General features: G+C 37.1%; 1 protein-coding gene across 5 annotated transcripts in view; it reads right to left on the reverse strand.

Annotated features, from left to right (window-relative positions):
* si:ch211-120g10.1 (butyrophilin subfamily 1 member A1) overlaps nt 1–10943 on the reverse strand; it is a 125546-nt gene extending 114603 nt beyond the window's left edge. For all 5 annotated transcript variants that reach the window (XR_007427092.1, XR_007427091.1, XR_007427090.1 and 2 more), the window contains exons 1-4: nt 10812–10943; nt 4170–4254; nt 2790–2888; nt 877–978 (exon numbers count right to left, since the gene is read on the reverse strand). Coding sequence is in view for 1 of the 5 variants with exons in the window: in XM_015603740.3 (XP_015459226.3) it covers nt 877–978; nt 2790–2888; nt 4170–4229 (261 nt within the window). In the remaining 4 variants the exon portion in view is untranslated. The remainder of the gene's footprint in view (nt 1–876; nt 979–2789; nt 2889–4169; nt 4255–10811) is intronic.
* Nucleotides 10944–13783: the final 2840 nt, after the last annotated feature.

Here is a 13783-nt window from a genome sequence, read left to right on the forward strand (position 1 = left end):
AAAGTACCAATTGGTCTTATATGTAATATTCTAATTTTCATCACCAATAAAAGAAACGAACACTTAAAACAGATCACTCTGTGTGTAATATACCTATATAATGAGTTTCACATTTTTAACTGAATTACTGAAATAAAGTAACTTTTCAATGATATTCACATTTTTTGAGGTGCGCTAGTATATTTAAATATGAGCGATTTCAAAAGATAGCACATTTTGTCTAAACCTTAAAATACACTCAAAATAGATTAAAGTGAATAAAACTTAAATATACAGCTCTAGAAAAAAATAAGAGTCCACTTGAGTTTCTGAATCAGTTTCTCTGATTTTGCTATTTATAGGTTTATGTTTGAGTAAAATGAACATTGTTGTTTTATTCTATAAACTACAGACAACATTTCTCCAAAATTCCAAATACAAATATTCTCATTTAGATGAAATGGCTGAAATAATAAAAAAGATAGAGGAATACTGCAAGAAAACAAGTTCATATTTATAAAGTTGTAAGAGTTTAGAAATCAATATTTGGTGGTTAAATCACAGTTTTTTATTCATTTGGCATCATGTTCTCCTCCACCAGTCTTACACACTGCTTTTGGATAACTTTATGCTGCTTTACTCCTGGTACAGAAATTCAAGCAGTTCAGTTTAAAATCAAAGAAACTCATAATTTTTAAGTGCTCTCTTTATTTAGTTCATTTGTTTGCAATAACTGCATTAAGCCTGTTACCCACTGACATCACTAAACTTTTAATTCTTGTTTTATGATGCTCATACATATTATATGCTGTAGGAAAAGAAACAGATGCTAAACGGCCACAGTTCCACAATAGAAAATGTAATTTAGAATAATTCTGTGTGTAGAGTGTACTGTACCTTGCTCTCCAGCATGGAGGCCCACTCCAGTATGAAAGCCCTGCAGGTGAGTGTGGGCCAGACATCCTCACAGCTGGTGATGTTCTCCAGAACCTCAGACCTCTGAATCCAGCAAATCACAGGAAAATAATAATGAGTTTTATTTTTAAATAGATCATACTCTGACATATTAAATGTGTACAGTACCAGTTAAAATTTTGGACACTTTAAATTCTGTGTTTTTTCATTATTTTTAAAACGTTCTGAACTGTAGATTAACTCTAAACTCATCTAAACTCTGATGGCTGGATTTTCTCAGTCAGTTTTATGAGGTAGAGTCATCTGGAATTCAGGCTTTCAGTTAACAGCTGTGCTGAACTCATCAAGAGTTAATCACTTTAAGAAAAGCAAAAAATAAAATACTTTATGAAATAAAGGTCACACAATCCGAAAGTCAAAAGTGCGTTCACAAAAAAGTAATGATGATGGAAGTGGCACTCATCAGGACCAGCCCAGGAAAAGAAGAGCAAGAGAACATAATTCCTTATGTGTTACGTCATAGTCTGGATGACTTCAGTATTCATTTACAATGCAGGAAAAAAAAATTAAAAATAAAAATTTAATGGGAATTTTATGTCTAAATATTGGGCAGTACTCTATATCAGTATCCTGTGCAGTATTTTTAATCACTGTTTTTTTAACACTGTAACCAGTCTGACTTTAGCAAGGTAAATTAATCATTATCAGTCCCTCAGGGCTACAGCTAGGGAGCATCCACACCTGTGTAGGTTGTGAGGTGTTATCTTGTGAGTGAAGCTGAACATTGACCAGTGTGCTCGTGGCAAGGCAAAATGAATGATAGGAGTCAAATTTCAAATTTAAGGCTTTTTAAGACAGTTTTAGGACCTTAATAAATATCATTTAAGACCCAAAAATTTAGTTATAATTTATTTGATAGAGTCAAAATGTAACATTTTCCATTTGTTATCATTTTTTTCATTTTGTTCCATAATGATGCAGAACAGAGTCAAAAAAACATATGTAAGTTGCATTATTTATAATATTACTACTAACACCATTGCTACTTCTACTACTACTACTACTACTAATAATAATAATAATAATAATAATACTAAAATAATTATACTGAAAAACATTCTTCATGTATCTTCTCTATAAATAATTATCAGTGTCCATTTATCAATATCTGATTAGGTCATATCTTTAAAAGTGGTGCACTATAACATAAAAACCTACATGTTAGCATGTTCGCTAGCTCCCTGCTAACCTTAGTTTTCTCCCCAGTAAACCCTGAATTCCCATTTGTGTAGTTGTGAGGGTATTATGGGTTACTCTACAAGCTCACGACAACCATAATAAGCCTATATGTATGCTATATAATGCATAATAAACATTCATAATGCATTATGAATACAGGATTCATGGGAAATGTTACCATAATTTAATTTTAAGCCATGAATGAAAATTTTAATAATGTAAAAAGTTGTCTGAATGTAAAAAAGGAAAAGAAGAATAACTGATTCCTCCGAATAGAGATAAATGGTCAATATAAAAAGATATTTATATGTATTAACTATATTACAGTAACATTGTCAGGTTTGTACCAGGAATACTTCAGCATAAAAGCATAAAAGCCAGATACTGCCAGTCACCAACCACTGCGCTGTCCACTGTGGGTGGTAATGATTGTGAACGGCGGCATCTGGCTAGAAGTGTCCATGTAAAGTGACAAAAGAGACTGTGGTAGAAAAAAACACACATATTCTACAGCTCTGTGCAGTGTTTTTGAGCTCCCATGGGACATGGCAAAAGTCATGGGATGCCATAGCAGTCCAGTGACTTTGGCATGTTGGATCTTATTTATGGTGTATTATATAGTTATAGAGATGATTCATCATTGGTAGTTATTGTACCTGACAGACTCGGCTCAGGTCCTTGGCCAGGCTGACGATGAACTGCTGGCTCTCATCCAGAGGAACCTGCTTCTCATTCTGAGCCCTCCTGCGAGATTCCTGCTCACAGAAATTCAGCTCGTTTCAGCGTAAAAAAACACATATCAGGTGAAAAAAATGCAATTACTTTACAGTACGTAAGCATTAAAACAGCAGCTGAGAGAGACAGATAGAGAGATGTATTCTAGGGACAGCCGTCAAGGAGGACATTTAAAGGAGAGCTCTGGTGTAAAATGGACTTTTGTTGTAGTAAAACATGATAAAAAGTTCTTATCTTTGATGAATAGCACATCTCCGTTCTCCCACAGCGTTCAGAGATCCAGAAATTTTAACAGTTTACCCAAACACCCTTCAGACTGGGTGATACGGGGCTTAATTTACCCTGATAAATCACTTTTTCCACCGTTATCCAGCTCAAAGTAGCTCCACACCTCCTTGCTAGAATCCGGAGAGCCCTGACATTTAAAACGAGGCATTAATAACTTAAAAAGTGCAGAAGAAGCTTATTAAAAACCACTATTTACATCTTATAATGCTACCAGCTTCAGCTCCGAGTGCCGCCATTACTGTACTGATAATGACATAGACATATATATACATAGACTACGCATAGCCTGCCTCCTGGCGTAGCAGCCGTCTATGTAAATATGTTTGTCATGTAAACAGTAGTTTTTAATAAGCTTCTTGTGCACTTTATAAGTAATTAATGTCTGGTTTTAAATGTCAGGGCTCTCCAGATTCTAGCAAGGAGGTGTGGAGCTACTTTGAGCTGGATAACGGTGTAAAAAATTATTATATGGGTAAATTCTGCCCCGTGTCACTCAGTCTGAAGGGTGTTTGTACAAACTGTTAAAATTTCTGGATCTCAGAACACTGTGGGAGAACGGAGGTGTGCTATTCATCAAAGGTAAGAACTTTTTATCATGTTTTACTACAACAAAAGTCCATTTTACACCGGAGTTCTCCTTTAAGGTTACACAGAAAGACTATTAAAACTCTCAGCCTTATCATTAATGCATGTCACGCTCATCCTCTTTCACTGCCTTGCTTCTCTCGTCTATTATTCAGCTCCTCAACTCTGTCCCAGCCCCCATTAACCCCCTCAAAACCCCCCCAGTCTGATTCACAGCTCGTCAGACCACTGAGCTTCCACTAAGACCACCCAACACAGCAATTAATCAAACCAACAAACAAACAGGAATTCCATCGCTTCAGTTTAATGCCAGCTCTGACGTATTCTAGCCTTTCCTGAATTCTCTCACAAACTTACAAAACATCTTCCACCAGTTCCATCACTCTGACCCAGTCTGAGCCACAGCAGATGCAGCTAAACTCGGGTACCTTGAGTTTGACGGTGATGTTCTTGGCGGGCTCCACGAGGAACTGAAGACATTGCATCATCTTGGCTGGTTTGCGGTGAAATCTCCTTAAAAAGACAAAAAGCACAATCAATTTTATTAAAAGGAATAAAGTCCCCCTTACACCTCTTGTTCAAATTGCATGCTTTACTGATTTCCTAAATGAGAAGGAAACAAACACATTTAATTAACAACTTGTGACCTTGTGGAAAGTTGTAGTGGGAAAAAGAAGAAGAAGAGAAAGAGAAAGAAAAAGAGTAAACTCTTTTAACGTTTGTAACTAATAAGATACCCCTCTCAAGGGCCCATCACCCAATCTAGTACTGTGAGTATCAGAAGACTAACCAGATACCCCTCTCAGAAGCCCATTGCTTAGCCCAGTATAACAGTGAGCATCAGAACACTAACCAGATGCCCCTTTCAAGAGTCAATCACTTAGTCCAGTACAGTTAGTATCAGAACAATAACCTGATACCCCTCTCAAGAGCACATCACCCAGCCCAGTATAGAACAGTATTAGAACACTAACCAGATACCCCCCTCAAGAATCCATTACTTATTCCAGCTCAGTGAGTGTAGAACAATAACTGGATACCCCTCTCCAGTGTATATCACTCAGCCCATTTCAGTGAATATCAGAACACTAACCAGATACCCCTCTCAAGAGTCCATCACTCAGCCCAGTATAGAACAGTTATTTTTAGAACACTTACCGGATACTCCTCTCACGAGTCCATCAACCAGCCCAGTGTAGAACAGTGAGTATCAAAACACTAACTGGAGTCCCCTCTCAAGAGTACATCACTCAGCCCAGTATAGAACAGTGAGTATCAAAACACTAACTGAATACCCCTCTCAAGAGTACATCACTTAATCCAGCTCAGTGAGTTTATCATTTAGTCTTTCATTTAGCCCAGTATAGAACAGTAAATATCAGAACAATAACTGGATACCCGTCTTAAAAGTACATCACTTTGTCCAGCAGATAGTATCAGAATACTAACCATATATCCCTCTTAAGAGTCCATCACTCAGCCCAGTACTGTGAGTATCAGAACATTAACCAGACACTCCTCTCTAGAGTACATGATTTAGTCCAGTATATTTAGTATCAGAACACTAACCAGATACCCCTATCCAGTGTATATCACTCAGCCCATTTCAATGAGTATCACAACACTAACCAGATTCCCCTTTTGAGAGTTAACCACTCAGCCCAAAAATAGAACAGTGAGTATTAGAACATTAACTAGATACCCCTCTTTGGGGTACATCACTCAGGCTTGATACAAAAGGAAAATTCACACTGTTTTTAAAAGGCTACGAAGTCTACCAGGGGCAGATTATTTATACTCAATATAATAAATTTTTCTCTATATTTTGATTCACAAATTGCAATTTTATCAATGTTCAATAAAACTTTTTATCTCACAGCACAGTGAATCTCCATAGAGACAAGTTTTTTTTTTTCCAGTATTTGTCACGATACAACAGAGCTGGCAAAAACAAAACATTGACTCGGACATCAGTGACCCACTTCTTCACAGTTTCTGATGTAATGGACTTGGACCCTGTTTAAAAACAGCCTCAGTTAAATCACTAAACACAAACACAACTAAAATGTACTGCATGACTTCTTCTCAGAACTAAAACAACAGCTGAGAGAGATCTGCTACAGGTCAGGACCTTGACCTGAATAAGGAAATATATTCCAGGAATCTCCTCTCTTGTTATTAATTACAGTACAGTACATTATTTGTTGTTTCAACTCTGTATGAGTAAACAGTAGAGGAAAATTATATAGGCTTCTCCTCCAGGAACATTATATGTTTTTTATCTACATAGTAAATGAATAGTGAAGTGATCTATCAGATTATAAAGGAACACATAAGGAATCATGTAGTAACTTAAAAAAAGTGTTAAACAAACCAAAATAATCTGTGAATAAGCATTTAGATGCTCTTATCTGGGGAGTTGTTCATTTTAAATGGTTTCTTTGGTTGGTAAGTTATCTTTAAGAACTTATCCCTGTCCTGATAAGTGCCAGTTCCATCATTATAACATTTTTTGATGGTCTTTTTTGCAACTGCATTTGAGGATACTTTTCAAGTTCTTAACATTTTTCAGATTGACTGATATATCGTTTAAGCATTATCATCGTGATGTACGCATGCATAATAGTCACATCGCAGGATGTGTGATGTCACTTAACGCAATTAAATCAAACACATCATGTTGCAATGTTTTGATTCTTGACACAAGAAGTACAGTAGATACACAGCGCTGTCTCTGTGTCTGTGTGAGTGACAGGCTGCTGCTGCCTGAGAAGCGCAAGGGGGAGGGGGAGCGCTAGGGCCTCCATCCACATGGTCGGGCACATGCTTGTAAACGTGAGCACGTGTGGAAAGCTGTGCACCTTAGTCCAGCACAGTTTTACAGCGCAGATATTTCCAGTTACAGCTGAATTCACGCTTTTAATCCCAGAAAAACAAACGCTCTTATTTATCCTATTAACCTTTTAAAAATCCATGTAAATGCCTGATTAAAGGGCTGATTACTGTTGTTTTGCTGTTTTCCTCAGGTTTTGAGTTGAGCTCGGCGCTGACCTGACTCAGCTCTTGATTGGTCAGGATGTGAGATAGCATGCAGGTGGGGGCGGGGCTCTGGTGACATCATGGGCGCTGCATTGTTTAATACTGCGATAAATATATAGTCGAAAAAATATCGTGCAGCTCTAATTAGAACATTACTCAAATATGGCTATTTAACTATACTAATTAACTCTTGATGAGTTCAGCACAGCTGTTAACTGAAAGCCTGAACTCCAGGTGACTCTACCTCATAAAACTGACTGAGAAATATAAAAGAACGTATCTAAAATATAAAACATCTTATATAATTCTGTATATTTTTCTTCCTAGTTTGGATGAGTTTAGTATTATAGTATTATTCTGCAATGCAGAACATTTTAAAATAATGAAAAAAAAAACACTTTTAATTTAACGTGTGTACAAATTTTGGACTGGTGTTAAATAATGATTTTTTTAGGCCTGATATTTATTTAATATCATGGCTGAAAAATGCCCTGTACTTGTTTAAACTGAGTTAATCCATTAAACTCACAATGCAGTGCTATTTTATTTGTGTAAAGTCATGCAGATCTATATTTCAGACCCTCATAAGGTCATTCTAGGTCACTCTGAACCCCATTAAACCTTAAAGACGTGGGGGTTAAAATCTTGACGCAGACAGAACTGCAAAGCCTGCTGTCATGCTCTGCCAGCCGGCACGTGAGCTGAGCCAGCACAGCAGCGTGTGCAGGATTATCCAGCCCGGCACGGCCTCCGGACCCTGGCCTTATCATCACAACAACTCGCTGAGATAAGGAGCGGGAGAGGAAATCATTCATCATATGCATATTTTACACAATACTAAATATACTCACTATGCAATTTACTATATATCTTATTTTATATAAATATAAGCTAAACTAAAAGCAGTAGTCATAGAATATACATCATAGAATAAAAATAACATATACTGTATGTAGGTTTGTCAGAATAATATAATATTATTGATATGACATACAATATATGCACATAACATTAATCATTTTAGCTGACCTCGATATTACTTACTATGTATATATATTTAGCAAGGAGAACCGATTAAAGTGCATAAAGTTGTTTGCTGATTTATTTATATAAATGTATATTTATTTAAAGATACAAATAATCAAACATACTAGGGTTGGGCGATATGTCCCTAAAACAATATCGCAATATTTTGGTATTTCGCGATAACAATACTCTTTCCGATATGACAAAACACTGAATTACTAAAATTATTTTAAGAATTATATTATTGCATATTATATTATTGCATACGATATGATATGTCACACCCCTAATTGAGATGTTAAAAAATACAAGAATTTTATCAGATTTGTAACAGAAGTCAATGATCCAGAATGATCAGTCATAATACTACTAATAATAATGCACACCAAATATCTCCATATATCCAGGATTAAAGTAAAATAAATGCTACTGGACAGATATAATCTGTCTCTAGTAGATGTAATATAATGGGAAATTTGAACAGTGTGAATTTTTCTTTTGCTAAAATCAGTAAAAAAGTAAAAGTAGTATCCTGATGTGATAATTAGGGGTGAGTGATGATATGGCACCATATTTCAGGGTATAATATTGTTCACCATATTCAAACATGTTGGTGATAATTTTGCGTACGATACGATCAATATGCCACACCCCTAAACCCCCCCCCCCAATACAATGTATCAACACTTTTGTTTAATTATTAAGAATAAAATCTTCATTCAGTGCTCTTTCTATGTTACATGTTCCATGTAAGAGTGCAGCATACTTTATGCATGCATTATGAATGCATTGTGAATTCATTTAATAAAAAAAACTTTGTTCTTCCAATTAGGGGTGTGCCATATTGTATCACAATGTCACAATATCACAATAAAATTAGCAAATATTTTAAATGTAGTTATTGCAAAAATACCTTGCAATTTTGTGATATTATTTTAGGACCATATGGCTCATCAGGGTACAACTTTTGAGCTGTTTATAGAGAAAAAAAGAAAATTCACACTGTTCTTATTTCCCTAAAGACAGATTCCTCATTTCTCATTTCTATTGTGGTTGATGTGGAACAGTGGATAACACCACCCTCTGGCAGTGAGGGTACCATATCATGTGGTAGATTGGGGTTCAATTCCAGGTCTGGGTGACTATACTGCTCTACACCAATAAGAATCCTTGGTCAAGACTCCTAACACTACATTGGCCCACCTCTGTAATATAAATGTCACTTAAGGCAATTAAATCAAACACGTCATGTTGCAATGTTTTGATTCTTGACACAAGAAGTAGATACACAGTGCTGTCTCTGTGTCTGTGTGAGTGACAGGCTGCTGCTGCCTGAGAAGCGCAAGGGGGAGGGGGAGCGCATTTAGGAGTAAACACAAGCTAACCTCATGGCCTCCATCCACATGGTTGGGCACGTGCTTGTAAACGTGAGCACATGTGGAAAGCTGTGCACCTCATTCTAGCACAGTTTTGCAGCGCAGATATTTCCAGTTACAGCTGAATTCACGCTTTTAATCCCAGAAAAAAACGATCTTATTAACCTGTTAAAAAGCCATTTAAATGCCTGATTAAAGGGCCGATTACTGTTGCTTTGCTGTTTTCCTCTGGTTTTGAGTTGAGCTCGGCACTGACTCAGCACAGGTTGGGGGCGGGGCTGGTGACACCATGGGCCCTGCATTGTTTAATGTCGCGATATATATCGTCAAAAAAAAGAACGTTTGCAATGTAAAAAAAAAATTAATTTACTTAAATAGCACTACATTGGTCCACCTCTGTAATAGAAATAACCTTGAATTAAAAAAGTCTGAATGAGACTGTCAGCTAAAATGTAACAAAGACAGATTATATATGTCCAGTATCATATATTTTACTTCAGTCCTGAATATATGGAGAGCATTACTAGTATCATGACATGTAGAATCATTGACTTCTGTTACAATATGGTGAAAATCTTAATTATGGGTATGCCTGTAATATCATATCATACGCGAATAATATTTTATACATCAATTTTGTTGCAGTAGTGCATTCTTAAATGTTTAATACTATTATTTTGAATGTTTTGTCGTATTTCTAAAGCCTTTGTCATAGTGTAGTGAAGCTGTGCTGGAACAGACGGCGTTACTGCTGTTACTCTCTACTGCAGCATTTACACATCATCATAATCACTAGAAAAAGACAGATAAAACACAAAGAACTCTGTATCTATTAAAAGTAGAAGTCTTTTCTTTTCTTTAGAAAAAATACAGATGAAGTCAGAGAGCGGTGAGAACTGTTTCCTACACCTTCAAATAAAGACTCTTGGAAACTGGAGAACAAATCTGCTACAGGAAGACGTCTGGCTGACCCACATGGAAACAGCTTTTATTGTAATGTTTTTTTTATTTAAATTCAGTGTTTTGTCATATCTGCAAAAATATTGTTAAATATTATAAAAAATACCCAGTAATATTGTGATTTTATTTTAGGGCCATAATCGCCCACCCCTACTTATCCTACTTACAGCTGCATAAAATTGATTTATAAATGATAACAGCTGCTTATAACGTGAAGTATTATAATACATATGTCATCACTATGACTAAGCTAATTTATTTCCAATAATGCTTCACAGTCAAGCAGTTTAATCTCCCACTGGGTGAAAATTTTCCATTAATTATACCCACTGCCTCATTACTGCCCCAATTATACCAGTCTAGACTGGTATTGTGCAGAGTGAACAGTGCAGGGCACATGACATTGCGGCACTGCTGAGCAGCCAGCATGTATATTGATGAGTCAATGCCCTTGAATGACATTGCAACGCTGCAGCGTCCACACCCCTATTATTTCTGTAATAAATGCAATATTCTGCATTATATGCACATTCTGCACGAGCATGCATACTGACATGACGTTTCTCTACATACTAAACCACTGCAGCAATGCATTAAACAGTCATGCACGCATATTGCATGTATTTAAACATGTATTTATGATTAGACTAAAGGTGCAGATGGACGTACCTGTGCAGGAGACGCGTGCTCAGGTGTATAAAGGCTGTAGAGAGGCTAGATCTGCTGTATTCTTCAGAACTGAAGCTGAATATGAACTGCAGTCACTCAGCAGCGCTCGCTCTACTTGTTTACATGTCACTGCCCCGCCCTCACCCGAGACTCATCCGGGGATTTTCCGATGAAACAATGTGGCAGAGTTGAGACGCCATGTTTGTTGTGGCTCTGGTAAGGACGAAGTACACTAGAACATACTAGTACATCTCAAAAATGGACAGTATTATTGGAAAGTTACTTTAGTTCAGTAATTCAAAATGTGAAACTCATATATTATATAGATGTATTACAGCCAATGAAAACACAAAAATCTGAGAACAATTATGTGCCAAGTCCTGCTGGAAAATAAAATCTGCATGTCCATAAAAAGTTGTCAGTAGAGGGAAGCATGAAGTGCTGTAAGATTTTGGACTTGATAATAAAACACAGTAGATCAACACCAGCAGCAGATGACATGTCTCTTCAAACCATCACTGATAATCAGTAAATTTTACATTTCATTTAAAGTAAATCAAGGGATCAGAGTCTGGAGGAAGAGTGGGGTTTTATTGGCTGTAAACCACAATCATCAACAATAAAAGAAATAAACGCTTAAAATAGATCACTCTGAGTGTAGTAATATATGAGTTTCACATTTTGAACTGAATTAAATATTAAAATAAGTATCTACAGTATCAGCTGTAAAAATTATTTTTAAATATCAGACAAATATAACAAGTAAAAAGCAGTTTTTAAATGATAATTTCATGTATTATGGGAAAAAAATCTATCCAAACCAATCCAGCCCTATCTGTAAAAATGTTTGACCCTAAACCTAATAACTTGGTTGTTTCAGCCTGGGCGGCAAAAACTGCAATCAAGCATTTGCAGTAACTGACAACAAGTCTTCTACATCTCTGTCGAGGATTTTTTGCCACACTTTTCTTTGCAGAATTGTTTTAATTGATAACTGGATGGATAAAAGGATAATTGATGGAGGATTCAGAGGTGGAAGTGCTTTGGGTCATGGTCCTGCTGCAGAACCCAAGTATGCCTGAGCCTAAGGTCACAAACTGATGGCCGGATTCTGATTCTCCTTCAAGATTGTCTGGTAAACAGCAGAATTCCTGCTTCCATCTATTACAGCAAGTTACAGAAGCAAAGCAGCCTCAGACCATCACACACACACACTACCACCACCATGTTTGAATTTCAGTATGATGTGATGTATGATGACTTTTTCTGATGGATTTACTGCCTATATACTAGGACAAACACCTACAAAATAGTTCCAATTTTGTCTCGTCAGTCCAAAGAATATTTACCCAACGTTCTGGAAATCATTGAGATGTTTGTTGGCAATGTAAGACGTGCCTTTATGGGTTTTTTTTGGTCTGCAGTGTCTTTTGTTTGGAACAACTTGCCTTGGATTAAATTTTCAAATAGTCTTTTTCTTATTATTGTATCATTAACACTGAATTTAACTGTGGTGAGTGAGACCTGCAGTTCTTTAAATGTTGTTCTGGGTGCTTTTGTGACCTCCTGGATGAGTTGTTAATGCCCTTTTGGAGTAATTTCAGTAGACCGGTCACTCCTGGGAAGGTTCACCAGTGTTCCATGTTTTCTCCATTTGTGAACAATAGTTCTCACTGTGACCCACTGGAATCTTAAAGACTTGTAATTTGACTATGTAACCTTTTCCAGACCGGTAGTATCTCACCTCTTGGTAAAATTTCCTCACTACTAAATATTCCACAGCCAACTGTCAGTCACTACAGACCTCCAAACTCCAAGAACAGTAGAGCAAAAAGAGCTTCATGTAATGGGTTTCCATGGCTGAGCAGCTCCATACAAAGCTCTGTCTTCAGGAGTTTATTAAAGATAGCGAGAGATTCTCCTGATCTGGTAGTAGAAGGTAGTTAGTTCCACCATTGGGGAACTCTGTATGAGAACAGTCTGGATTGCTTTGTGTGAATGTTTGTTTGGGAAAGCGAGTCGACATTTATTGGAGGAGCGCAGCGGCCGGAAGGTGGCGTAAGTCTTCAGGAGTGATCAGTGCAGGTAGGAAGGAGCTGTTCTGTCATCACCTTGTAGGCGATTATAAGAGTTTTGAATTTGATATCAATGTTTTAGATGGACCCAAAAGTGCTTATTTCAAGGCTAAGATCAAAAAGTAACATATATTTTAGTAGTTTACACTAAAGACCGATGATCAATGTAGGATGTATTCTTAAAAATGACAAAAGAAGAGTCTTTAAAAAAGTCTTTAGACATTCTAGCACTTTCACTAAATCTCATTCTCCACTTGTTTCACAAGATCATCCTATAAATCCTCTAATCCAAACGAGCCATTATTTCCTCTGTGGCTCGTCATGAACATTTTGGACGCTTAATGAGACGTTAGAGATGAGCAGGTTCTCACTGTGGTTCCTCAACATAATGGGCTCTGTTTTAGAAGATCAATGACCTGAGCTGTAACGGCTCATTGAGGAGGAAGGGTTTAGGAGATTAACCAACTGCTACCTTCCCTGTGTCTTCTGTATGTTGAGACAGCGGTGTCCCGGTCCCTGAGGCTGGACTCCAGCTGTGCTCCTCAGTTGGAGGGGCTTATAGGTCCTCAGCAGCTCAAGCCTCATTAAGACACCTGCCATATAGCTGGACAATGGAGGCTTCAGGACTTGAGGGCTGATGTTGAGGGTGAAACGAGGGATTATCTGCTGTGATGAGGGTCAGTGCTTCCACTCACGTCCGCTAGGAGTCATGATTGGACAAGCGTTGACTCTGCAGCTTCCTGTCTGGAAGAGCAGCTTTTGGACAAGCTTCAGGGAGCTTTGCTGCACTGGAGAGGATGGATGAGTAAGCAAAGCAATGAGAACATCAGAAAAATATAATTTTAATACATTATCTTATATATTAATGCCTTGAATCCTTCAGTAGAGCAGGTATGT

This window comes from Astyanax mexicanus, chromosome 19, assembly GCF_023375975.1.
Source record: "Astyanax mexicanus isolate ESR-SI-001 chromosome 19, AstMex3_surface, whole genome shotgun sequence".
Taxonomy (NCBI): domain Eukaryota; kingdom Metazoa; phylum Chordata; class Actinopteri; order Characiformes; family Acestrorhamphidae; genus Astyanax; species Astyanax mexicanus.